The 27,143-nt window shown below is 42.2% G+C and overlaps 1 protein-coding gene across 2 annotated transcripts in view; it reads left to right on the plus strand.

The window, feature by feature from the left end:
- rab28 (RAB28, member RAS oncogene family) overlaps nt 1-26,356 on the plus strand; it is a 39,243-nt gene extending 12,887 nt beyond the window's left edge. The window contains exons 4-8 of one of the 2 annotated variants that reach the window (XM_058075021.2): nt 573-702; nt 19,876-19,979; nt 20,340-20,417; nt 22,170-22,265; nt 24,676-26,356. In XM_058075021.2, coding sequence (XP_057931004.2) covers nt 573-702; nt 19,876-19,979; nt 20,340-20,417; nt 22,170-22,265 — 408 coding nt within the window. In that variant the 3' untranslated portion in view covers nt 24,676-26,356. The remainder of the gene's footprint in view (nt 1-572; nt 703-19,875; nt 19,980-20,339; nt 20,418-22,169; nt 22,266-24,675) is intronic. The other variant, XM_058075022.2, reaches the window with a different exon arrangement.
- Nucleotides 26,357-27,143: the final 787 nt, after the last annotated feature.

A 27,143-nucleotide genomic window follows, 5' to 3' on the forward strand; every position in this document is an offset into this window, starting at 1 on the left:
CCCTGTACCCTAGAAAGCGCCCATGAACGATACGGGAAAAGGCCCAAATGATACTGTGTCAAAGCCCAGGGCAGTGATACTGATAAAATATAGAGTTGAACCATGTCCAGTATCAGCCCCCGTAGCTGTCCACTCAGAGCGTGCTGCTCTGGTATCGTGCCCGTGAAACAACCAATCAGAGAACAGCGCACAAGCGTGAACACACACTATAAATATTCCTAGTGCTTCTCCAGTCAACAAAAAACCCAAACTTGATTAATGGAACTTTAATTGTCACACATTGATAAGATAAGACTGTTGATAAAATATTATTGTTGAAATATTTTTGCAATTATTGTGTTTACATTGTTTACATATAATACATGTAATAAAATGAACATTTTCTGGTCTTTTGATGAAATAGTACGTGATAATAAGCTCATGATGAAATAGTATGTGATAATAATAATGTAATAGTATATAATACGATCATCACATGCCCCCAAGTGTCAGTATCAGCCCGAGACCACAGGTCTGGCACGCAAGCCATGTGATAACCTATAAATACAGCATACTGCTTTTTTTCTACGTAGGGGGTTCTCCTTGTGTACGACATCACCAACTACCAGAGCTTTGAGAATCTGGAGGACTGGTTCAGCATGATGAAGAAGGCCAATGAGGAATGTGACATCCAGCCTGTGGTCTCGCTGGTAGGAAACAAAAGTGAGTGTCACACATAAAAAACACACAAACTAAAATTGTGGGCACATGTTGCATGATATTGAATGAGAACGTGTCCAAACCTTGACTGGTACTGTAAAAAAACCAGATCCATGTGCTCCACAGTCTCTCATATTTCATGTTCCGTGCCTGTGTTGGTGTACGGAGGAGTGAGTGTTTGTTGGAGCGCCAGATAAACGATGTTGTGCGTGATAACTCCATCGATAAGAAGCGAACTCCTGTTCGGAGTGATGGGAGTGCTGATGTTTGTGAACTCGTGGGAGTCACCGGCGATGATTTAGCATCCACGGACCATCAGACACCAGGACACTCCTTATCTGTGCCCCCCCTGTCTGGCGGTCAGACGCTTCTCTCATCAACAGTATTCCCATTCCCAACTTGTGGGCTCAGCAGACCAGGCAAGGTCGATGTTAACCAGACGGCTTGGGTCGCTATCAGCCTGAAACCGTGCCGCCATCTCCAAAATAATGACTAATAATCATGACTCTTTTTTTTGTGTTGTCTTGGGTGCTGCTGTGTTATGGTGAAGTGTCAGTGTGCGATTGTCCACCTTCATGGCCGATGATGAAGAGGTAGCTAGAGTGGGGTTTGAACATACACCGGGATCCCTCTAATGTTACTTAACAGGGGGTCGCAGGTCAAATTTTAAGTCCTGTCCAGAAACATTCTCTCGTCTTCACCTGAAGCGCCAGCTTTGGAAGTGGGCGCCATTTGTATTTAGGCTATTTTTAAGTAGTGTCCAACTCCCCACTCCCTCTCTGTATGCCTCTCTTGCTCAGACGACTCCCATGTGTGCGTTTTTTTATTATTTTTTTTTTACCAAAAAAGAAAATCCCACACAGATTTCCCCACTAGGAGCCATCAATCTCCCTTTGAGACCTTATGAATCTCTCAGCCCTCCTGTAGGTTCATTTTTTTGTTAACTTGAAGGGTTTGTCTGCGCTCCACAGCTCCACAGCTCCACAGCTCCACGCACGCATTTTTAATTCCTCTAGTCTGCCTGTGTGCTTTTACATTTCACACATCTGTCATGCCATGTTTGTGTGTTTTTCCAAATGGGATTCTTGGTTTTGTAGCAACAACAATGAACATGTGATTTCGCAGCATTCTTTCGAAGTCGAGATCTCCTCTCTTCGTTCCCATGATGTTGGACGAGTTGGGCAACATGTTTGCGACAAACCCGAAATAGACGTGCAGACATAACAAGAAGGAGCTTGTAAAAACACGACATTTATGTGTCTGTGAGGACCTGTTTTGGGGGGATTTTTGACACACCGTCATTGGCAGCTGTAACTTTCCTGGGAAGACTTTATGAATACTGATAATGATTTTGGGGTGTGTCTGTGGTGATTTGCTTTGCCACAGACATCCGCAAGATTATGGGACAAATCAGGGGTCACTGACTCCCATGTTGGGCTCCATTCTTCCACACCAAACTCTTCAAACCGTATGTTTATGGACTTTACCTTGTGTCTTTCATTCATTCATTTTCTACCGCTTATACTCTGCGAGGGGCGCTGGAGCCTATCCCAGCTGTCTTCAGGCGAGAGGCGGGGTCCACCCTGGACTGGTGGCCAGCCAATCACAGGGCACATATAGACAAACAACCATTCACACTAACATTCATACCTATGGACAATTTGGAGTCAACAATTAACGTAACATGTGTTTGGAATGGAGCTGCACTGTGGGTGAGTGGTTAGCACGTAGGGCTCACAGCTAGGAGATCCGAGTTCAATTCCACCCTTGGCCATCTCCGTGTGGAGTAAGCATGTTCTCCTCGTGCATGCGTGGGTTTTCTCCGGGTACTCCGGTTTCCTCCCACATTCCAAAAACATGCTAGGTTAATTGGCCACCATGGTCATTTTAGTGACCATAAACTTTAGCGAGGGCTTAAAATCTGACGCAATTCGCCGACTAGCTTAGCACTTTGCATCGTTGTTTACGCATGAGCGGTGACCTAAAGGTCAAAATTCAGTTGTCATCTGACTGGTTGTCCTGTATGTCAATCAAGTAACGGGGATGGATGATAGGATGATATTTTTTTAATGTCACGCCGCGATCGACCAGCGATCGACCAGTACCACCTCCGTGATCAACCGGTAGATCGCGATCGACTTAATGAGCACCCCTGCTCTACGCAGTACCCTGAATACTCTAGTGTTGACGTTCTATAGTTGTGCCTCTTGGGAAGATGAAATATGTGATGTATTGTATTTGTTGCATTGTAGAGGCTAATGCAGTGGGGATGGTTGGCTTCGTCTCCGTTTTAATTGGCTCGCCGTCCTCAAAGGGCAATTTGTGGTAATTAACCACGCGGGTCAGACCACTTTCTCCATGATGATGTCCCCTCCTCTCCTTCCTCCTGCCTTGGCCCGGCCGCCTTCTTGCACGGCAGTGCCACTCGCAGGGAACAACCTCCCCTTTCTTCTTCACCACAGCGCGGCCATCCGTGTGCTCGTCGAGGCACCGCCGGCACGCTTCACGCTCTCGCCCCTGACGCGCTGCCCAGATGCTTGCATTGAAGAATGGCACCACTTGTAACAATTCAGAGGGGAAGCCAGTGAAATATTTGGATGAGGCTTCCCGTGCACACTCCCTGCACACAATCCAAACATGGCGTTTAGGTAAAGCGATGCTGTTGTGCTGCTGCTGGGTACACGAGGACTGAATGCTAAGTTCTGTCCAAACATACATAAATGTATCTTAAGATTGCGGCCCACCGTGACACCATATGGAACTCTCCACAGGAATGGTCTTGCAAGAAAAATTGCTTGTTTCATGCGTATGAAATACTAGAAATCAAATTATAATCTGTTTCAGGGACTGTTACAAAGTTTCAGCCATTTCTAATCGGTCCCAAGGGCCCCACAATTAGTGGAATGTTTAGATGTTTTAAATGTGCTTTTAGTCAGGCCTACAGGGAACACACTGTTTTGTGTGTCTGTAGCTTTAATGGTAATGGTTTAATTTCATTTGAACATGCATCAGATTACAATTGAGTGCATCCCATAATCAGTTCCCAGTTCCACATGTCCAAAAGGAGTAGGAAGAAGCAAAGCTTATTAAATCCTACCCCTCCATCTGGTACTTTTACAATCACTAACTGTTACATTTGTTCACTTCCTGCTTTCCTAATACATTATTATTATTATAATATTATTATTATAATATTATAAATATTATTTTTATTTTTATTTTTATTATATTATAATATGTTTAGCAAACATCAACTGCTTGTATTGTTTCTTGAATTGGCTCATCGTTGTGCATTGTTTGATTTCCTTACTCAATCCATTCCATAGTTTGATTCCACATACTGAAATGCTATGGCTAGCATAACGTAGTCCTAGCAAATGTACTTCTTCCCTGAGATCATATTTCTCCTCTCTTGTAGAGAAGTATTGGATGACATTTTTAGCTCATTGCTTATTTTTAGCCTTATGCATTATTTTAGCTGTTTGAAGATGAACTATATCAGCAAGTTGAAGTATTTGTCATTTTACAAATAAGGAGTTAGTATGTTCTCTGTAGGCGGCATTATGAATTATCCTTACTGACCTTTTTTGCAGTACATTTAGCCAGTGAAGATTGCTTTTATAGTTATTATCCCATATTTCCACACAATAAGTAAGATATGGTCGAACCAGAGAGCAATGAATTTAATGCTAATGATAATAATGATTTTTATGTCTGATAGTGTGAGTCTCCATAAAATGCCAGTAACACTAGCATAACCATATGAGCGCAAATACTAACATTATAGTTACATGTTGACAGCAACATCATCATAATCAATAGGAAAGCCTTTTTGCTAATGATAGCAAAATGTCCCGCAGTTGATTGACAGGCTCTTTTTTAAGATGTGTAGCGAAGCTTTTACTTTTTTTTTTTTTATACAACTGTTGACCGTGGAGTGGTGGGGGAAGGTCAGAGGCGGTATCCTATCAATAAGGGAGGAGGTTTTTCTTCTGTGAGTGTTTTAGTGCCTCTTCTCTCAAAGATGGAAGGAGATGATAGTTTTCTCATGTTTGGTGCATATAAACACCCTCGTGGGACACATTACCATTAAAACATCATAAAAGAAGTACATGTTGCAAAACAGGGAACGTGTAAAGCTCAGTAAAGCTTAGTAAAGTATTCCTGACTGTCAGCAGCACTAACACAGATATTCCAAAGTACTTTCATTAATGGGACCTGATATAAATGTTCTTCTGCTGCTCGTGTTAGTACTTGTGTAGACATGCAGTCTGCTTCATTTATCAAGCCACAATGTTTTTATGGAGCGGTGATCGCAAAGGCCCTTACCATCACCGGTGCTCTCTCTCTCGCTCGCTCTCTCTCTCCCTCTCTCTCTCTCTCTCCCCCAGGAGTTCCAGCACCATCAATCACGGGCGAGCACAGCCCCTATTTGGGTGACTTAAATGGGTTCAGTTCTCTTAACCCTTCCTCATCACTCACGGGGTCTTTACTCGGAGGGTCTTGGCGACCAATCGGCTCAGTGGGAAACTCCATGTTAAACTCCTAAAGTGTCTTTCTTACTTACTTGGCTTCTTCTTTTTGTTGCCTTTTGCTGCAATCTCAAAGTGACTGTTTTGCAGCATCACTGTTTCAATTACACACTTAAACTTTAGCTTTCTCATGTGTGGACGTTTGCTGCAGTCGCTTTTACTCGCAGTGATATCTTTTTTTATTGATGTCTCCACTAGGGCTGGGTTAAATGATTATTTCTGTAATCAATTCATCTAGAAAATACTTTTTCCATTCATCGATTAATCCCTTAAAGTCCCTGATTAGTCCCTGAAAACATAAACCACAAACCAGGTTAATAAAAATATATATTTCTAAATGATCTGCCCATATCAATAAAGTATAATAACATGAATAATACAATAATAATAATAGAAATAAAACTAATTATAGCGTGTATTTGAGGAGTGTGCTTTCGTGTGTGCACATGCTCTGTGTGTGCGATGCTGGAGCAGGAGCAGGTACAAGATACCTCAATCGGATTGGGGAAAGGAATATTCCACCCCTGGGAATCCCATTATATATTCATTCGGATTGGCACTTTTCTTTGGGAATGAGGTGTATACAAAGGTTACATTCTTTCCATTTGAGCAAATAACCTGAATGGAATTGGAATATTTGGGTCCATGTATACGTGGATACTGACTTCTGTTTCCGGTTTCCATGCTAACACGCTGCTGTCATTGAGATAAAAATAGATGAAACAGATATAAAAAGGAAGTTACGTGGTGCCGTTTGGCTATATGACGGGGTTAATCATTGCAAACAAGGAAATAAAAAAAGTTGAAAACTTACGGCTTAGGTGCTGTTGCATCGCTGTCGTGCTTTTGTGATACGCCATCTCAATTTTACATAGGTCACAAACCACCGCATCATTACCTTTTGGCGTGAAGTATTGCCATACTTTGGATACTCTGTTGCGCCATCTTTTCTTCTGGACTCACTGAAATTTGTTGCTGTGGCCGCCGCCATGTTTTGATTCTGAGTAGCGGTGTGGCATTCGTGAACAAACGGATCAAAAGAACTAGTTCTTTATTGCGAACGAATGAACCGCCCATAAAATACCCGTTCAGTTCATGACCGACACAGCCACAGACAGACACTAGTTGTTGAGCTGTTGAGTCGGAACGAACGTGAACATGAGTGAACGGACTGACTCGACACGACTGAGCTGGTCTATGCATGGGGGGGGGGTCGGGGGTCACAGGCTGACGACCAATTAACCGAAATGAACGGCTATTTTTACTGAATGATCCTGTTCACTGAAATGAACGGTTTTGCCCACCACTAATTCTGAAGGAAGGCGCATCGACATGCAGTTCTTGTGTCGACGTATTTTTCACCCTTTCTCTCCACGTGTCTTTGATCTTCTCCACCCAGCCACGGTAGAGCCGAAGCAACATTGTCCACCAACATTGTCTGTCTTGACGTGTTTGGAGATTTAGTATGGTGAAGCTCCACCACCCCCCTGTCACATGGTTGCCTCCTGTGCATTCAGTATTGGCCTGCACATTGCTCAATAGAGAGATGCTCACAAGTCCAGGGGTGCAGACGAGCTCAATGCGCTTCTGTTTTTGGTATAGCTGAAAAATGTTTTTTTTGGCTCAACCCACTCGTACTTAGGTCCTCTTACAACAAACTAAAAGGTCCTAATTGCCCCTGAGGGAACGGTTTAGCCACAATAGACATGTGGTGGGACAAAAGCCCAGTACTCTTGCACCCTCAACCCCTCCCCAGATTTGAAGGGATGAACACGTCAGCAGTGTCTGTGTTGCAGGGTAGGTTGTGCAACCACAGCTTTGACACTGTCTCTACAGTATATAGAGCTAGTTAAGGCATGGTTTACGCTTGGATCAAAACCTGGAATGTCTGCCGTTTTGCAGCAAATCCAGCGCTTCCTTTTTCTCTTCACTTTTTTATTCGACCTGAAAGGGTTGGCGCAGACGTATCAAGTTGTCCCAGTAAACTCTGTCGGCTGTCTTTTTTTTTTTTTTTTTTTTTAAATTGAAAGTCTGGACAGAGATGGAAAATGTAGAATCGAGTTACAGCTGGAATCAAGGGGGATGAGTGAAGAACTCCAGCTGTATTACATTGCGACAGATAAGTGGTGTAACGATCCCTGCGGCCATCGCTGAGCTGTGCGACCGGCACAAATACTTTCGAGGAGTTTGTTTAAGCTGATTTGTGGCCCCCTTCCAACGTAACGCAACTTCAACTATGATTTTAATTGTGAATCGCTGACTTTGCTGTGCGCCCCTCCCCAGTCTCTCTCATCTCTTTGGACTCTAGTGCCTGTTAAAACATGGAAAGTCCTCATTCATTCTAGCCATCCATAAAGCAAATATTGTTGCACATGCAGCTGATGATCAGTCTTCCAATTCCGTCTTGTGTGGTCAGTCACGGGCCATTTGAGTTGCACAGCGAGGCTTAGCCACCTGACCTGAATGCATCCTGGAACCCTCATCATTCTCAGGCTCAACTTTATTTCTTCACTTCTCCACAACATTGATATGGAGGAATTTGCACAAGAAGCGAGGGGTTGCGTTGACGTAAGATTTTTAGTATATTACCCACTGATCTGCATCCCTTGGCTTACATGTTTTTGAAACGCAACTTCTTTTACATCACTGACTTTGCCACACCGCTCTTGGATCACTTTTTATTTGCACAAGTGGAAGTTTGTTTACATGATGATAGTGTTTTAGGTCCTGGAACAAGTCTCAAAGCAGAAGCTGCTAGTTTCTTTTCTATAGAAATGCTGCAAAATAGCCACATTGGAAAAATAATAACACCAGATTGGCCAATTATTCTCCGAGGACCTAGCAAATATTGCAGCAATCCTATGCACATTCACACAACGACACCAAATCCCAAAATCAACCCGAAAGTCGACACTAGAGCGTCGTGTGTCATATAAAATAGACGCAGAGAATCGCTTTCACCACAAGAGGATGGGAGAAGTGAGCCTCGGGTGTTAATCTTCACACCCCTTTTCCCGGCATTGCAGGATATCCTTACAAGCTGGCAACGTTCCACCTTTGTGATGCTCTGAAGGCAAAAAACTGGTAGACTTATACCGAGGCATTCTGTTTATACAGAACAGTGACACTGAATAGTATTAATAATAATGCCTGGCACTTACGTACATGTTGCTTTTCATAACACCAAATGGTGGAAAAAGGCACGGAAAGCCTAGCTTTTATAGGAATTGTGAAAGGAGATTCTGTTTCCATCTAAAAATTTAAATCTGTAGTCTATGAATATGATTATGTTCATTGTCCAATCTGGAAAAGTGTGAGGAAGTCTGTTTCAATAGTTGTTGTAGCTCTTTTAAGTACTGTGGAACTTCATTTAGAGTCATTAATTTGGGCTTGTACCGTAACTGTTAGTAAAGAGCTACAGAGTCAACAGCTAATAATGATGTCATCGACTGGAGACGGTACTGTGGGACAATAGCCACCTTTACATGAGGAGTTTTTCTCTTTCCGAATGGAATCTTTCTGAATGACCTTTCCGAAAGCAATGGTATACATGGAAAGGAATATTCCAATCGCGTGTTTACATGCGCCGCTATAATCAACCAGAATAGTCAATGGGGCATGCCCAGTAAAACGTAAACACCAACATCATGTGATACCGACTTCCTTTGAGTTTTCGTTCACGTGTTGGAATAACTCCGTATTGCCAGTTTTTCCTTTGTCCAGTCTTGGAATTTAGTTTGAATCAAAACAAACTTTCCTTAGCAGTCCAGTGCCGATTGCTGGCCTCCATTTTTTTAAATGGAAGAACGCCTGGATCTGCGTGTCACGTCATATCTCAGCATTCGCTGAAAGAATGCACCCGGGAACAGGAAAAGATAAAGTTCAATCTTGCTAATATTTTATAATTAAGCTGGGCACATGTTTTATATAGATATGTATTTTCTTTTTTAATAAAAGTGGACTTGTGAATGGCGTATAGAAGGGTTTAGATTCTGTTCCACAGATGGCGCTAATGCACACCAAAGCTGCTTGCCAACCGCCAATAAACAACAGAAGAAGAAAAACACCAGGAAGAAGACAACTTTCCGTTTGAGCGGGTACAAGATACCTCAATCGGATTGGGGAAAGGAATATTCCACCTCTGGGAATCCCATTATATATTCATTGGGATTGGCACTTTTCTTTGGGAATGAGGTGTATACAAAGGTTACATTCTTTCCGTTTGAGCAAATAACCCGAATGGAATTGGAATATTTGGGTCCATGTAAACGTGGATACTGACTTCTGGTTCCGGTTTCCATGCTAACACGCTGCTCTCATTGAGATAAAAATAGATGAAACAGATATAAAAAACAAACGTTTAGTGCAGTTTTTAGCCAAGAAAATGGCCACAAGGTGGCAGCAGTGCATTTTATAAGAGCTTGGACTGCATCTCTCCCACTGAAATACCTACTTACCTCGCAGGAACCAGGAAGTGAAAATACTTCTCGTCTTGTAGCGCGTAGGATGTTACACATTGAAGGGAAATGGTTCAGTTCCAAATGTAAAAATTGTAAATAGTTCATTATATTTCTAGAATAAATGTAAAACAACCATTTTTGTGTTGTTTATGTTGTGACATTTTAGCTAAATTCATTCATTTTCTACCGCTTTTCCTCACGAGGGTCGCGGGGGTGCTGGAGCCTATCCCAGCTGTCTTAGGGCGAGAGGCGGTGTACACCCTGGACTGGTGGCCAGCCAATCACAGGGCACATATAGACAAACAACCATTCACACTCACATTCATACCTATGGACAATTTGGAGTTAACCTAGCATGTTTTTGGAATGTTGGAAAACCCACGCATGCACGGGAAGAACATGCAAACTCCACACAGAGATGGCCGAGGGTGGAATTGAACTTGGGTCTTCTAGCTGTGTAGCCTGCGTGATAAACACTCTACACCGTGCAGCCTAATTTAGCTAAATATGCATGGCTAAAGTGAAAGTTATGCTTGCTCCATTTTTTTTTTTGTTAACTGATATTTTGCTGAAACTTACCCATGTTCTACTGCTGATTACTAAAGAATGAAGAAAGGTAGAAACAAACTTCTTTTTTCTGATGAAATATGAGCCTAATCTTTCTTTGGATATATACCATATTTAGCCCAAGAACAGAACATTCTGTGTGCTTCGAAACACAAAATCATCAAAAATGACCGGTACAGTGTGGGACGGCTTTTGAAAAATGGACGGGATTGAATACCACAAGACGCGTGCGATAAGATAAGATAAGATAAGATATGCCTTTATTTGTCCCTCAGTGGGGAAATTTGCATTGCACAGCAGCAAGAGTACAGAATCAGTTAAGCAGTACAATGTACAAAATACACAACCTAAATATTAACAAATCAACAATTTTACCCAGCGTTCTATACAAATACATTTTGCAGATAATATGAAATGAGATGAAATATATGAGCAGTCTATACACTGAGATCATGCTAGTGAGTTAATATGAGGCATTATAGAACTTTATATATTGTACTTAGAACCTAACATATTGCACGTGGAGCTTGATGAGATCTTGCACAGTGAATGGAGTCTGGAGTAACTATACTGAATATAAAAAAAACTGTATTCCACAGATGTACATAGTAGTGGTGCAGAAGGTTTCTTTGTACTTTTAATACTTCTCCAGCAAATAGTACCTGCACCACAATACTATCATGGTGTTCTACAGGCTTGACGTGCATTTAAACTACCCAAGTTGTGCCACACCGTTTAGCAGAACTTGTAGGTCTCCGGTGTGACTAATGTTTCATAGAAGATGCCTGTGGACGGAATCATTGTGAATAGACTGACAGGGATGTAACGTGTTCGATGCTGAAGGCACCCCTGAGCTCTGTAGAAATATTATATAGCGCATAGCTGGGCTTCGGCCTCACAGAGGCACGCATTACTGGCCGCCTCGCCCATAAAAGTCCACTTAGTTTAACAGCGGCGGGAGAGCTCGGCGGACACGGCCAGTGAAACCCCGGGCAGCGTCTTGTGCGGTCAGCTCAGAGCTGGGCCTTTTGTTCACATTTCACGAGTCTTGAGGGCCCGCTAAGCCATCCTGCGAGACTCTGGGAGCCACACTTTTTTACTGGAATTGAGTAGTGCAAGTACTGCAGCTACCGCCAGCCTTTCAGGAGTGAGGGAAGACCGCATTGTTGCGAGGCCACCATAGAAGAGAGTGTGATGGAGGTGTGAAAACGCCGCGCGTGTGCTTTTCATGAAAAACGATCAAATGACAAGATGAGCTGTGATCAATGAGCTGTCGACAGAACACTTCTGACCTAGTGGAAAGCAAGTCCCCTGACGTTCCTGGCCGGTTTCAGGCCACCGGGGCAGGGGGGCGCCGACGCACAAAGAGCGCTCTGTCTCTGTCAGGATTCCCCCGAGGAGTCTCGCAAAAAGGCCCCGCTCACCTCCGACAACAGCGGCCGGCTAACAGCACTTCATCTGTCCGTAGTCACTCCAAGCCGTCGTGATTATGTTATTACCGACGCTTTAATACGCCGATGATTGCTTCTCATTATTCTGTCACCAGTTATATGCACGTAGATCCACTCGTACAAGGAATTAATTGATGGCACAGAATTGCCGCGTTGTTACGGCAGAACTGGCTTTTTCCTGAATTGTAAAAGGTGCTTCAGGCCGCAGTCGTATAAAGGATTCATTTTATAAGCCAGGCACTTTTCTATGAAATGGATAAAAATTGTTCCAATCTGGAAATAAACATACAACAATACTTCTGCTGTTAACAGTACCCTTACCTCTTCAATAACCTCTTTTAATATTTTTGTTGTCTTGATTTTTGTTTTTGCTTTATATTGCTAATAATTTCAACAGACATCTTTTTTTTTTTTTGCACATTTAATTTGAAGTCCTGAGAGTAAATTCATTCATTCATTCATTTTCTACCGCTTTTTCCTCACGAGGGTCATGGGGGTGCTGGAGCCCATCCCAGCTGTCTTTGGGCGAGAGGCTAGGTACAACCTGGACTGGTGGCCAGCCAATCCCAGGGCACATGTAGACAAACAACCATTCACACTCACATTCATACCTATGGACAATTTGGAGTGGCTAATTAACCTAGCATGTTTTTGGAATGTGGGAGGAAACCGGGGAAAAACCCGGAACATGCAAACTCCACACAGAGATGCCCGGAATCGAACACCAGTCTCCTAACTCTGTGACCTGCACGCTAACCACTCACACACTGTGCAGCCTGGATGGATGATAATTTATTTCATGATAATATAGTAGAGCTGTCAGTCAATTGAAATCAAATAAAAAGTTAATTGTGATTAATCATATTTAACTCACAATTAATCACAGAAGTTTTTATTCAGTTTTTGGATGTTATTTTATTCATTCATTCATTTTCTAGCGCTTTTCTTCAGAAGGGTCGCCGGGGGTGCTGGAGCCTATCCCAGCTGTTTTCGGGGGAGAGGCGGGGTACACCCTGGACTGGTGGCCAGCCAATCACAGGGCACATATAGACAAACAACCATTCACACTCACATTCATACCTGTGGCCAATTAACCTAGCATGTTTTTGGAATGTGGGAGGAAACCGGAGTACCCGGAGAAAACCCACGCATGCACGGGGAGAACATGCAAACTCCACACAGAGATGGCCGAGGGTGGAATTGAACCCTGGTCTCCTAGCTGTGAGGTCTGCGCGCTAACCACTGGACCGCCGTGCCGCCCCCTGAAAGTAAATGTTTCACATAAATTACCGAGTCACTTCATTTTACGAGCCGCCTGTGCTCTGGAGGTGGGATAAATGTGTTAAATTAAAGCCGAATGATTTATGTCACACATTAAAGGACTTTTGTAGGCTGTAAGGATCATTTGGAAGTGTAAAGTGAATGTCACTTCAATTAACTTTATTGATTCTCTCTATCAAGAAAGCCAAAAAGCCAAAAACAAAGCAACACTGACCATACTGGAAAAAAGGCAGAAGCATTGAGGGACTTTATTTTTGGCTACGTACAAACTTTTCCAAGTCTTGTGGAATCTAACTCTTGGACTCCTGAACCGTTGCACACTAAAAGGTGAACATTTCCCAAAAATGCACCCCTGCTGTTCGTTCCCTGACATGTACACCACATGGTGGCACTGTTATTAAACCCCTAAGGTTTGACCCCACAAGTCGAATTGAGGGGGGAAAAAAAATCTCACTCGGCTCAATTCCTTCCCTAAAACACTCACGGTAACCTTAGGGTGTTGAGCACTTGTAAAATTGTAGCGTAGTTGTTTGGAAATCAAGCAAAGAAAGACTAACACTCACTGTCCATAAGTCATTGACCATTTATCAAACCATGAGGGTATTTATATTACATGTTGGAAATATCAGACATATTTTGGACTGTACATTAGTCACATAAAGAATCAAAACCACTTATGTACTACAAAATTCCAAAAACAAATTTCATCTCAGGACCTTAGCCTGATCTTGTTAGGGCTTTGTGGATCACCCTATGACGAGTTTAGCTTGTGTTTTATTTGAATTTCAGTGGCGTGTTATGTGTTGCCTTCACTGGTGTGTTATGTGTTGCCTTCACTGACAGTCTGCATTGGTTCAGGTTGGTCATTGAGGGCTTGGAAACCGAAGAAAACCCAGAGGGTCTTAAAAGTTCCTGCTGTTAGGTAATGTTGGAAGTGATCGTCTCTCCCCTGGGGTTGATTAGTCTTGGCCCGTGTAACTTTCTCTTGATAGGATATGACCCCTTAGAGCCCCCACCCTCCCCTCCCCGACACCAAGCGTCCCACCATTTCTGCCACATTCCACCCTCAGCCCTCAGCCCTCAGCCCTCAGACGCGGCCTATAGCTGCTGTTTAGTTTAAAACCTGGCTGCTAGCAATTAATGTGCTATGTCAAACATATTCTCTGGGAAACTTGTTGCAATTGGTCCCTAGCAGCCGACCTGCAGGGCCAATAAGTAGGTGTCTCTGTTACCGCTGCAGATTTTTAAACAGCCTGCTGATGATTGCACAATACAGCACAGAGTTATTATATAGTCTATCGTTTTGTCCTGGTGGGTACACTGCAAAAAATGATGGGTTCTTTTCATAATTGTTTAAATTCAAGTGTATCTATGTGAATATCAGTGATTGATCGGTAGATAGGAAAACAAATAACGGATGGGTTCAATGAAAAAAGATGTTTATTTCTACCTTTTTCATTCTTTAGTAATTAGCAGGAGAGGTACATAGGTACTTACATAGGTAAGTTTCAGCAAAATATCATTCAGCCTATCCCAGCTGTCTTCAGGCCAGAGGCGGGGTACACCCTGGACTGGTGGCCAGCCAATCCCAGGGCACATATAGACAAACAACCATTCACACTCACATTCATACCTATGGACAATTTGGAGTGGCTAATTAACCTAGCATGTTTTTGGAATGTGGGAGGAAACCGGAGTACCCGGAGAAAACCCACGCAAGCACGGGGAGAACATGCAAACTCCACACAGAGATGGCCGAGGGTGGAATTGAACCTGGTCCTCCTAGCTGTGAGGTCTGTGCGCTAACCACTAGACCGCCGTGCCGTTTAGCCATACATATTTAGCTAAATTAGGCTGCAGGACGTACGAGTGGTTAGCGCACAGGCCACACAGCGATGAGACCCGAGTTCAATTCCACCCTCGGCCATCTCTGTGTGGAGTTTGCATGTTCTCCCCGTGCATGCGTGGGTTTTCTCCGGGTACTCCGGTTTCCTCCCACATTCCAAAAACATGCTAGGTTAATTAGCCACTCCAAATTGTCCATAGGTATGAATGTGAGTGTGAATGGTTGTTTGTCTATATGTGCCCTGGGATTGGCTGGCCACCAGTCCAGGGTGTACCCCGCCTCTCGCCCCAAGACAGCTGGGATAGGCTCCAGCATCCCCAGCGACCCTCATGAGGAAACAGCGGTCAGAAATGAATGAATGAATGTTAATGTTATCATTTTATTTCCCTTTAATGTGTCATATTTTGTTGTTTTGACAACCTGTAGCGGCTATAATAGTTTACTAAAATATAAATCAGCAAATGAAATCAGTTGCTAAGTTAGCTGTTTTTCTTCATCCGTATTCTTCACTTGTACATTTTTAGTATTTCAGTGAAATCTAATTTGATTCAAACAAAGGTCATACGTGTAGATTTAGTTCCTGGAAGGTTTGTGACCAACCTCACCACCACATCAAGTTGACAGTGATGTTAAAGAAAACAAGTTTGGAGATGTTGTAAACGGTCCACTCCACAGTGGCTAAACTGCGCCGCTCCTTGCGGTAAAAGCCTCATTTATCCATCAGATATTTATCTCTCCAACTGTTGACTCGGAATACGCCGCATTGGCATGCAGATATTTTAAATAAACAGTGACGGTGACCAGAGCGAAGGAGCGCCATCGCTCTTGACGAGTGATGATCCACCGCCCGTCCACCCCCATACTTTTGCTATCTCTTAGGTTCTTGCACGCCTAAACAGTTGAAGGTCGTGTTTGCAGTCACTTCCTCCTGGGTTGTTAAGCTGATGTACAGTTTGACAGACATGGAGGGAAACCAGAACATGGCGGAAAGATGGTTTTGACCTGATAAGTAGAGATGGGGTACATTAGGCAGACAAATAGTGCAAAAACCCAAAACGCTGGGATTAGTCTCATATTTAGGCGAGAGAGACAATTGCCACATGAGCTAAATGTACATTTATCCCCGTCATTTGTCAATTCAGGTCTTCTGAAATGGATTAACGGCCCTAACCGAGGTTCCGTTGTACAACCACAATAATAAACATACTATGCTCTTTGACAGTCACTTTCATATGGGATCTCATTGGATTATCATCAGTTGGAGTTGCTCTACAGCCTCGCTGAGGTTAATGCCGCCCAGTCTTGACGCCGCGACACATGATTGATAACCTCTCCCAAGTGTGCAGGATCCAAAGGATTAGCAGTGTTTACCCTCAAGTAGCATGCAGGGTACCTCTGCTTGTTAATGAGGGGAATTAATAACTGGCTGACGCCCCGGGAGATAGCTGTGTTTATGCATGGGCCGAGACATCACAGTCTGTCCCTTTGCCGTGAAAGCTTTGTGTTTATATATACATCTCTTACAATCATGATAATCTTTGCTTCTAGTGGGAAATGATCAGTAGTTTAGTTTCTATGTCTTGGCTGATGGGCATTTTTGGGGTTGTGTGGTTGTGCTGAGATATTAATATTCCTCAATAAAAGCAGTGTTTATGTTCTCCGGGACCATGGGACCATATATCTGTCTTTCTCGGTGTGGCTCTCAGGGCATGAGAACACAGTAAATCTTTGACAGCCTCACACAAAGAATACAACTCTTGGTGGGGGCATAGGGAGAAACACAACACCGTACAGTAGCCCAACCTCCTCCAGGTATCATAGACGGGCATGCACCAGATACTGGGTGTGGTCGCCTTAATGCACAAAAGCCAGAAATAAAGAGCGAAGCTATTGCTTTTCAGCAGCGAGACCCCCGGGTGACCTTCCTCAGAGACCCCGGCGTGACCCCACACGGAGGAAAAGGGAGAAGCAAGAGCAAAAGGAGTCAAATGCACAGGCGGCGTCAAGACAAAAGCTAAAAAAAACGAGGTGTTGTCATTGTAGCCTCAGTAAATCAGCAGCCAGGTGACAGTCCGACAGTCCCGTTTCTTGGACCGGTGTGCCCACCTTATCTTCTACCTATTCTCATAAGTCACACCTCTTTCTGCATTTGCGGTATCGCCTTTAGCGAATTAGTCCCTGGTCCACTTATTGTTCCTGACCATCTTTGCTCCCATCAGGTCAGATAAAGGTTCTTGGCTTCAGGGTGGAATGTGTCCCACAGTGTGCTTCATTCAGCACCAGCTGGGGATGGATGCCTGAGGGTACTGACTCCATCATCTGCAAGTGAAATAAGCCCCATTTCAACCAAGGAATACACTTCAGGTTATCTGACAACCGTAGACCAGATCTGGGCTACGTCCGCAGTGGGACATCATACCAGTACCCTGATATTGCCTGTCAACCTTCCTCTTGTGTTAGCTTCCTGGTAGCATCTCTTATGTTAACGGGTGGGTTTTGACCCGTGTATTAAATCAGCTATAAAATACACTAAAAACAATAAGTTACCATCAAATTAGCTTCTCACGTCTTGGTTACCTTCTTAGGCTTCCTCATACATGAAAATGTTGCTTTTAATACTTTTGGCCTTTTTTTGTCACTATACCCCTCCATTTCTATTTCCAAAAATGGTCAAATGAACCTCAAAAGAATCATATTCATAAATTGAAGGTTCTTTTGTTACCTGGCTATTACTGAGGGATATAGAACATATCATTCATTCATTCATTCATTTTCTACCGCTTTTTCCTCATGAGGGTAATCACTAAAGAAACATCAATGGCAGGGGTCTCAAACTCAATTTACCTGGGGGCCACTGGAGCTAGGGTCTGGGTGAGGCTGGGCCGCATCAGGTTTTCCAAAAAAAAAAATGCATTTATTAAAAACAGAAAAATGAATAAACTTTGCTTTGCTTCCGATTTTCTACAAGAAAAGCTCTGATAAAACATTCCACTGTTCTCAAATATCTTAATTTTTATTTTTCTACACAAAATAAGATGAAAAATAAATAAATAATAAATAAATAATAATAATAATAATAATAAATCAAGAATAAAGAAAATCAATCAGTAATAAATAAATATAATAATAATAATAAAAAGTTAAGAAACCACATATAGTTGGTGGGTAGACAAATGATTTTTTTCATATTAAAATGAACAAAGCATTATTAGAGCCCTGTAGACATGACAAAACACGACTGTAGTCACATTTATACTCTTTTTATTTACAACATATTGCGCAACGGCAGGGTCTTGAGACACATGCTAACTCGCAAACTAGAGAGCTAGCGACCTAAACGGTAGCCTTCAAGTTATTTCCTTTCAACTTAAATAGCCAAAAACTTACCACTTCCACACGGATAGGGAGGATAACTATTAACAGTTATTTAACCTTTAACATGAACATGAATCAAACGTAATCATTTTTTCTGGGTACATGATACCATACAGCATCCATATCAAACTTGCGCGGGCCGCACTAACATTAAACTTTCATATCAAGGCGGGGGCCTAAATTAGTGTCCTGCGGGCCACATTTGGCCGCGTCTTTGAGAGCCCTGATCTATGGTATTGGGGTGAATTTGGACCCATATATATTCATGTCAAGAAAAGGTATAAAAAGTTATTGTTTTCAGCAACACAACTTTAGTATAAAGTGAAATGAAAAAGCAGAAGAGGCATTTTCCTTGGATGACAAGATGTTCGTCCACTGTCATCGTTGCCCTGGTTTGAACATCAGCAGAAGGAGCCGCACCCATTTCTACCAAACATCCCTGATGGGACCAAGCTTGTCAGATCTTCCTCTGGTCTCCAAATATTTGGTCCAGATCTTGGTTCACTGTACTTCTTGCCATTCTTTCCATGGTCCAAATTGTAAAAGTGAAATCAGCCAATCAAATGAGTGAATTCATGATGTGAATTTGTGGAAGCTTTTGTGTTGGAGTATCTTGTGACGCCGTTACTGGGGATTGAGTTTAACACCTGGTACTCACTACTGTTGCTTTGTTGCTGTCTGGCAAAGGTTTTATATGATCATGTGACTCTAAATAACATTTGTGGCGCCCCCTTATGGTTTGTGGTCAAAATTCTTTGCATTATATAATAATAATAACAATACATTTTATTTGTATAGCGTTTTTCAGAGTACTCAAATATGCTTTACAGTAGAAAAAAGAAATAAAAATAGAGTTGAGTAAAAACAGAGTAAAAGATGCATTAAAATACAATATCCATTCATTGATTTAGAGCTAAAAACAAGGCTAAAAGCGGGGCGCAGCAGTCAGATATAAAAAGTTAGACGTTAAAAACAGATTTAAAGAGGTGGCTTTTTAGTTGTTTTTGAAGGAGGGAAGGTCAGGGCAAGCACGGAGTGAATGGGGCAAAGAGTTCCAGAGGGTGGGGGCAGCGATGGAGAAGGCTCTGTCTCCCCAGGTTCGGAGCTTGGTCTTACAGGGGCGTGCCAGGAGGTTGGAGTCTGAGGAGCGAAGGGGACGCGGGGGATTGTGTGGATGGAGGAGGTCTGTGACATATGGGGGGGGGGGTGTCAGATCGTGGAGGGCTTTGTAGGTTATGAGAAGAACTTTGAAGTGAATGCGTTGGGGGACGGGAAGCCAGTGGAGGTTTTGGAGGACAGGGGTAATGTGTTGATGGGAGCGGGTGGAGGTGAGGAGGCGGGCAGCTGAGTTTTGAATAGTATGTACGATATGTATGTAGTATGTACGATAATAGTAATAGTATATGTACGATACACTAGTAATAGTATATGTACTTTAGTGGGGAGTTGAAGCCATTCTTACTACATGAACATCAGCAATGGCAACAGCGTCCTGCTTTGTGGAAACGTGAAATTAGCGGTAGCTGTCTCTTGGTTTGGTTGAGTTATGTTTTGTTGTCCGAGCCCTCCACCTCTCGCTTGGATAAACAGTCATGTCTTCTGTTTATGTTCACGTATGTGACAGTTAACCCTTTGAACGCGACCACTCGTGTTTTCGTCCACAGTCGACCTGGAGCACATGAGGACGGTGAAGGCCGACAAGCACCAGCGCTTTTGCCAAGAGAACAGCCTCATCAGTCAGTTTGTGTCCGCCAAGACCGGAGACTCGGTGAGCATCAACGTTGAAAGTAGCGATCGACCGATACGTTTTTTTTTTCCAGCTGATGCCGATACCGATTTTTTTCCATCATATATTTGCTTTTGCTCCCTCAATTTACATAAAAAATGACAATGATAACAAATATTACAGGTCTCAGGTTTAAACAAATATTTCTTGAAATGTAAACATGCCTGTCTGTAAATCATGAGGCGGAAAAATGCATCGGCGAACCCGCGTGCGTATCGGCCAATACCGATTCAAGTCAAGAACGCAAATATCAGCCGGGCGATGTATCGGTCGATCCTTAGTCGACTATACCAAGTGTCTTGATCCAGTGGGTAATGTTTGACCTTCCATCTCTCTCTTCAGGTGTATCTCTGTTTCCAGAAGGTCGCTGCTGAGATTCTCGGGGTGAAGCTCAACAAAGCTGAACTGGAACAATCCCAGGTGAGTCATCACCAAGACGAGCTTATGTTTTCACCGCCTTTCTGGATTCATGAACTCAAGAACAAATGTGTTGTCCAGCCATCGGACGTAATGCTACGCTAGTTGTCACGGAGGTCACGGGGAGTGTGTTAGGTCAGCAGAGGTCGCCACACACAGTAAATGACCTTTCGTTGCACAAACACCGGTTGTTGCGTCTGCCTCCAGTGGTGCTCTACCTGCCCGTCTGTAAATAAGACCCACATTGAGCACATGACCGCGTCAAGTCAAGAGGTTAAAGGTATGCCGTTGTCGAGGTGAGGAGGTTACTTTGGCCGGCTGATTTATTTGGTTTATCTCTCCAACCCTCCGTACTGGTGTAGAAAGAGGTCTCCAGGCCTACCAGCGAGACCCGCGTGCCCAAATGTGGCAGCTGTAGGATTTACAGGGTCGCCTCCCCAGAAGCATTAATCCTGGCCCCGATACGAGCTGTTGGAGCCACCCTGGCGGGGTAGTGCTTGATGAGCCGGGGGCTGCAGAGAGGTCACGGGGGAGAGCATGTAATGGAAGGACTGGCCGGGTTCTCAAGCTCCACCACCGCCACTTAGTGCTGAGTTGGGTTGCTACCACTAGTCCAATGTTCCGAGTAGAGCCTTATTTTTTTGGACCATCAATTCCATTGCAGAAATGTCTTTTTCTCATGAACCCGTTTGTTCATTTATTATTGCGTGACTAAATGGCTAGTGGGCGGCACGGTGGTCGAGTGGTTAGCGTGCAGACCTCACAGCTAGGAGATCCGAGTTCAATGCCACCCTCTGTGTGGAGTTTGCATGTTCTCCCCGTGCATGCGTGGCTTTTCTCCGGGTACTCCGGTTTCCTCCCACATTCCAAAAACATGCTAGGTTAATTGGCCACTCCAAATTGTCCATAGGTATGAATGTGAGTGTGAATGGTTGTTTGTCTATATGTGCCCTGGGATTGGCTGGCCACCAGTCCAGGGTGTACAGGGTGTAAAGACAGCTGGGATAGGCTCCAGCAACCCCCTTGTGAGGATAAGCGGTAGAAAATGAATGAATGATTTCATCTTAATGCTTTGCGTTAAATGTTGCTGTTTTAGTGCTGAGCTCAAATTTGTCCAAATTCTACAATTAGAACAACTTCATACAGTTTAGTAATAGTAGTTGTAGTAATAGTAGTACTAGTTGAGGACTATAATTGCCAGAAAAGACACCACATAAGGTATGATTATGTTTAATATTGCAAGACTGCATGCTTTGACTGTTGCTCTGTAGGTGCTGCTGTTTTGGTTAGCAATGACAAGAGCACCAAGATTCAGCATCTTAGAATACATTGATGTGTGCACCAAGAGGCTCAGTTCCAAGTGTGTCCATGGGCCCAGTCAAGGCTCGTTATCAGCTGTCAGCTTTAGCGAGCTGAACACAAAGGTCACGACCCCTGACAGAGTTCTATCTGCAAGGAGCCCCCTTTCCATCTTGCTCCTCTGTCTTTGAGATCAGATAGCGAGTCCTCGGATCCGTCACCGGCATTGACACCATGCTTCAGCAGCTCGTTCATCAGCCAGCCTGCTGGTCAGACACGGCCACTGCGTTTCTGTTACCGATGATATCATCTTTTAGATTTCTTTTTTTTCCTCACATTTTTCCGACCTGTCATCACTTGTGTCCTCACTCTTTCTGACTCCAGTTTCCCTCTCATCTTTTTTTTTGCTCCTTCTCTTTTTTCCCTCCATCTCCCGGCTGGCTCGAATCCGCTCAGAGGATCGTAAAGGCTGAGCTGGTCAACTACCCTCAGGATGAAGGCCCGATTAGACAAGAGAACCACCAGCAGAGCAAAATATGTTTGCTTCAATAGGTGGGAGTAGGTTCCCGTAGAATGCAGGAGCTGAGTCTAGATGAGTCTGACTAGACTAGATGATATCACGTAGAACTTAGGGATTGTGTGGTGCTTATACTAGGGCTTTCCAAAGTGCGACCGGTGGCTGTTAATATATGTTAAATATAATTTAACAAGAACCCCCCCCCCCCCAAAAAAAAACTGCAAAATTGTAAAAAATCAAAAGTAATTTTAGAAGAACAAAATATTCAGAGAAAGAAGGTGTAAACTCAGGAGAAAATGTCGTAATTTTACAAAAATAATGTAATATTATGAAGAAATATAATGTCTCCTTAGTTGCATAATGTTGAAATATTAAAGACAAAATATGTTATTTTTTTTAACATAATAATATAATAACAAATAAACAAAACAACAAATCGGGCTGTAACTTTAGGAAAATTAGGTTGTGGAAAAAGTTATGTTGTGAGGAAAAAAGTAAAAATAAAGTCATATTCAAAGAAAAAAGACTCAAATTTACAAGAATAAACTTGCAATATGATTAAAAAATAATGTCAATTTAGTAGCATATATATATATATATATATGTGTATATATATATATATATATATATATATGAGAAACAAACAAAACAACAAATCGGGCTGTAACTTTAGGAAAATTAGGTTGTGGAAAAAGTTATGTTGTGAGGAAAAAAGTAAAAATAAAGTCATATTCGAAGAAAAAAGACTCAAATTTACAAGAATAAACTTGCAATATGATTAAAAAATAATGTCAATTTAGTAGCATATATATATATATGTGTATATATATATATATATATGAGAAACAAACAAAACAACAAATCAGACTGTAACTTTAGGAAAATTAGGTTGTGGAAAAAGTTATGTTGTGAGAAAAAAACTCAAAATAAAGTCATATTTGAATAATATTTTATTTTTACAATTTTACAAGAATAAACTTGTAATATGATATAATGTCAATTTAGTAGCATCGAGTTGAAATATATATATATATATATATATATATAATTTTTTAAAAGATGTAATATTATGAGAAGCCAAAAAAAATCCAGGAGAAAATTAGAATATTTTGGGATTAAAGTCACAATATTACGAGAAGAAAATTTCAGAAGATTATTCAAGAAGAAAATTGAAATATTCATTATATTAATATACTATTAACAACCATAAAAAGAGGAACAAAGAGCACAGACCGAAGTATATACTAAATATACACTTTTTCAAGCATATCACAAGTATTTCTTGAAACATGTGTAACGTCTCAGCATATTTACTTTACGGAATATCAAAGTGGCCGTTGCATCCTTTCATTTTTGAGTATGTGTCCTGCGGTGGAAAACGTTTGGACACCCCTGCTTTATAGCATCTACTTTATACCATTTATGATAACATCCACTGTATACGTGGAACAAGTGCCTGCATGACACCAAACACAACCTTTTATCGGGTTTGTTGGGACATTGTCTCATTCTGTAGCATAAGAAAGTGTGTCCAAACTTTTGGCTGGTCTGTCATGTGATGCTGGACTTCGGAACAAAAATAAAAGGACTCTTAAAACTAAGTTAGTGGTTTCCTTGTAGATAAAAACTTAGCTTACTTTTTTTTTGGGGGGGGGGGCAAATATATGAAACATTACAGTGCATTTCTTACATCAATCAAAATATAACTTTCCATTATTTACATTTATATTCAAGTATCTGATCCCAAGCCCAAAAGGAGTAGGCAGAAGCAAATGCTTCTAAATGCCTACCCCTTTTTGCAAGATATAATCATGTTCATGTCTTGTTTTCCTCTGTTATTATTATCATTGTAATATTATTATTGTTATTATCATTATCATATTATCATTATTGTTATAATCTGTATCATTATTACCATTATTATTGTTATTATTATCACCATTATTATAATCATCATTAATATTACCATTTTCATCATTATAGTTGTAACAATTTTTTTAATTATTATTAAATTTTCCAGACTTCATTGCTTCTTGTAGAGTGCTGTATCATTCCATCTGTTGTTTTCTGAAATCCGCAGTATTTGTGCTTTTATTGTCAATTTATTAGCCCACTTTCCCCCCTAAGTGTAACATTTACATATCATTTTGTGGATTGCATGTGTCTAATCTTGTGCATTAAAAAACAAGAACCCTTAACTGCTCGGAAAGGCAGGGAACAACTTTGAAGGTCCTCGGTAGGTGCTGCTGTTTTGGTTAGCATAGTTAATTAAGCCCACTTGGCAATAAATTGAGACACGGCGTCAATTAGAGCTTAGGGTGGAGGAACTCGGTCGTAGCAAAAAACCAAACTACAACTTAAAAAAACCGACTACTTACTCATTGTTGTTCCACAATCATTATCCTGTAATGCCGTGTCTCACTGGTGCTTTCTTTCTTTATGCAGCGCGTGGTCAAAGCGGACATCGTAAACTACAGTCAAGACACGGTGGCCCGGACGGTCAACAACCCACGCAGCTCCATGTGTGTGGTGCAGTGAGTCCACACAAAAAACTAAAGAAAACAAAAAAACCCAAGATGCCATCTTGTGTGTCAATCAATCAATCATTCAGTCAGTAAGTCAGTCAGTATTGCGTCTTCTTTGCTGGCTGTGTCGTGTGTACCCGTGTGTACCCGTGTGTACCCGTGTGTACCCGTGTGTACCCGTGTGTTTCGATCGGATCTTAAATCAGCTGTCATCTATCTCTGTGATTGATCATGACGTCAGTAAATATTGCTGGGTTTCCCGTGATGTCACATCCGTTTGTTGTCGGCCTCAAAGAGATGGGGGGCAGATAAACGTATTGATAACGAGACTTGACGTCAAATCAGGGCATCCGCCGGGGACTCCACGCACCTCACTGACCGCCACCCTACGATGACTCAAAGGCGGATCACCGAGGTGTCCTGCCCCCGTCTGTACTCGTCCTGCCCCCGTCTGTACTCTGGGTCTCTTGAAGTCCAGGGCAGAACGGTGCAGAAAACGATGAAGGACAAATACAAAAAATGTATTCCTGCAGTCTTTGGCCAGTTTTTGTTTTATGTCTTCATGCATCGCACGTACACTCACAACTGGAATCAATCGTTCTCCAAATACTCTCCAAAATATGGCACAAGAATCCTAAATGTGTATGTGGCTGTAGCTCGCCGGATGTGACGTAACTTCTTCTACGTCACGTGGTCGAAACCCAGCAATACTTTTTAATACTTTCAAAATCTTTAGCAATTACAGGAGTGAAAATATATTTGGCAATTCTACAGCCGACAAATGAGCATATTGTACAAACGAAATCACTCGTTTCCATCTTTTCCTTATGATTACAAGTATTGCCTCTTTTTCTTTTTCAATCTATAAGTGTCACTAGCGCCACAGTGTTAGCATCCTTTCAGCTTCACGTGTGAGTACAGTCGGAGAAAGACTGACATGATGTTTGTAGTTTAAACATTATTTGTAAAAGTAAACATTCATTCAAACCAAAATATTCAACACAATACTCTAAATCTTCTATGTACACACTATATTACCATTTCATGTAAATACAAGTGTGATGACTTGCATGTGTACAGTTTTAACTGAACGTTTAGTTGGTTTGTGTTTTTAAATAAAACTTTCATGTTGAATATGACAATTGGTACGTGAATATGGGGGGAAATTAGATAACGATAGTTGTAGAAGTAGCTTCTAAAAAAAAATGGAGGCCAGCAATCGGCACTGGACTGCTAAGGAAAGTTTGTTTTTGATCCAAACTAAATTCCAAGACTGGACGAAGGAACAACTGGCAATACGGAGTTATTCCAACAAGTGGAAGAAAAACTCCAGGAAGTTGGTATCACGTGATGTTGATGTTTACGTTTTACTGGGCATGCCCCATTGACTATTCTGGTTGATTATAGCGGCGCATGTAGACCAGAGATTGGACTATTCCTTTCCATGGATACCATTGTTTTCGGAAAGGTCATTCGGAAAGATTCCATTGGGAAGCAGGAAAACTCCTCATGTAAACGTGGCTACAGTCCTCGAGACCCTTGGACTGTAGTATCATCAAAGTTGTATATTCATTAAAGAAACGATGAATGAAATAAATAAATGAATAAATAATAAATACATTATTGAGAATGCAGTTAGAATATCCCAGAATAAACCAAAAAGTTTCATTCCAAAAAAAAAAAAAAAAAGTATCTTTTGCGATGCCTTCAGATGACAATGGGTGAGGATTAAGTGTTGAATGATCCATGTGTTGAAATTGAAGCGTGAGGACTGAAATCTGACCTTGAACAGACTTAGCCAAGTCGCTGCTCGCTAATGATCCACCTGGTCTTTGTTTTGTAAATCTCCACCGAAATAGCCTCTAAATCCACTCTGGATAGATGATCCAAACATCTTATGAATGCTTGTAAGCTGTATTCATTAATTACTGAGGAGTGTTGCCTTTTGTTGTGAGAGGGATCCGACTCCAAGCCTTTTTTTTAGTCTGGTCAGTGTCACTGAAAGCAGCGGTGGATGAAGTGCATGGAACGCATGAACGAGACAAAGACCGCATCCCTCCAACCAGGTGTCAGGTCCCTAATAAAAACTACAAACAGCGCAGAAGTCGGCAGCCCAGCTGGGGTCATTCCAGCAGCCCACGTGCATCGTTTCGCTCCAGTGGACGTCTGAGGAATTGTCTCGGCTGATTTTTTTTCTTTTCTTTTTTTTCTTGAGGGCTGTCACCAGTGTTGACAGGCAAGACTTGCCCTTGGCTTTGCCGCTGTTTGGACAGGTGCTTTCTGCAAAGAAAACAACCGCAGACGCATTTCCAAAGCTCAGACGCACAACTATATTGTTGTGTGTCTACAGACGGAAGTAAAGAAGAAGAACATCACGGCGGGAATAAA

This window comes from Doryrhamphus excisus, linkage group LG23 (assembly GCF_037039965.1).
Source record: "Doryrhamphus excisus strain RoL-2023G ecotype Guam linkage group LG23, RoL_Dexc_Guam_v1.1, whole genome shotgun sequence".
NCBI classification, from domain to species: domain Eukaryota; kingdom Metazoa; phylum Chordata; class Actinopteri; order Syngnathiformes; family Syngnathidae; genus Doryrhamphus; species Doryrhamphus excisus.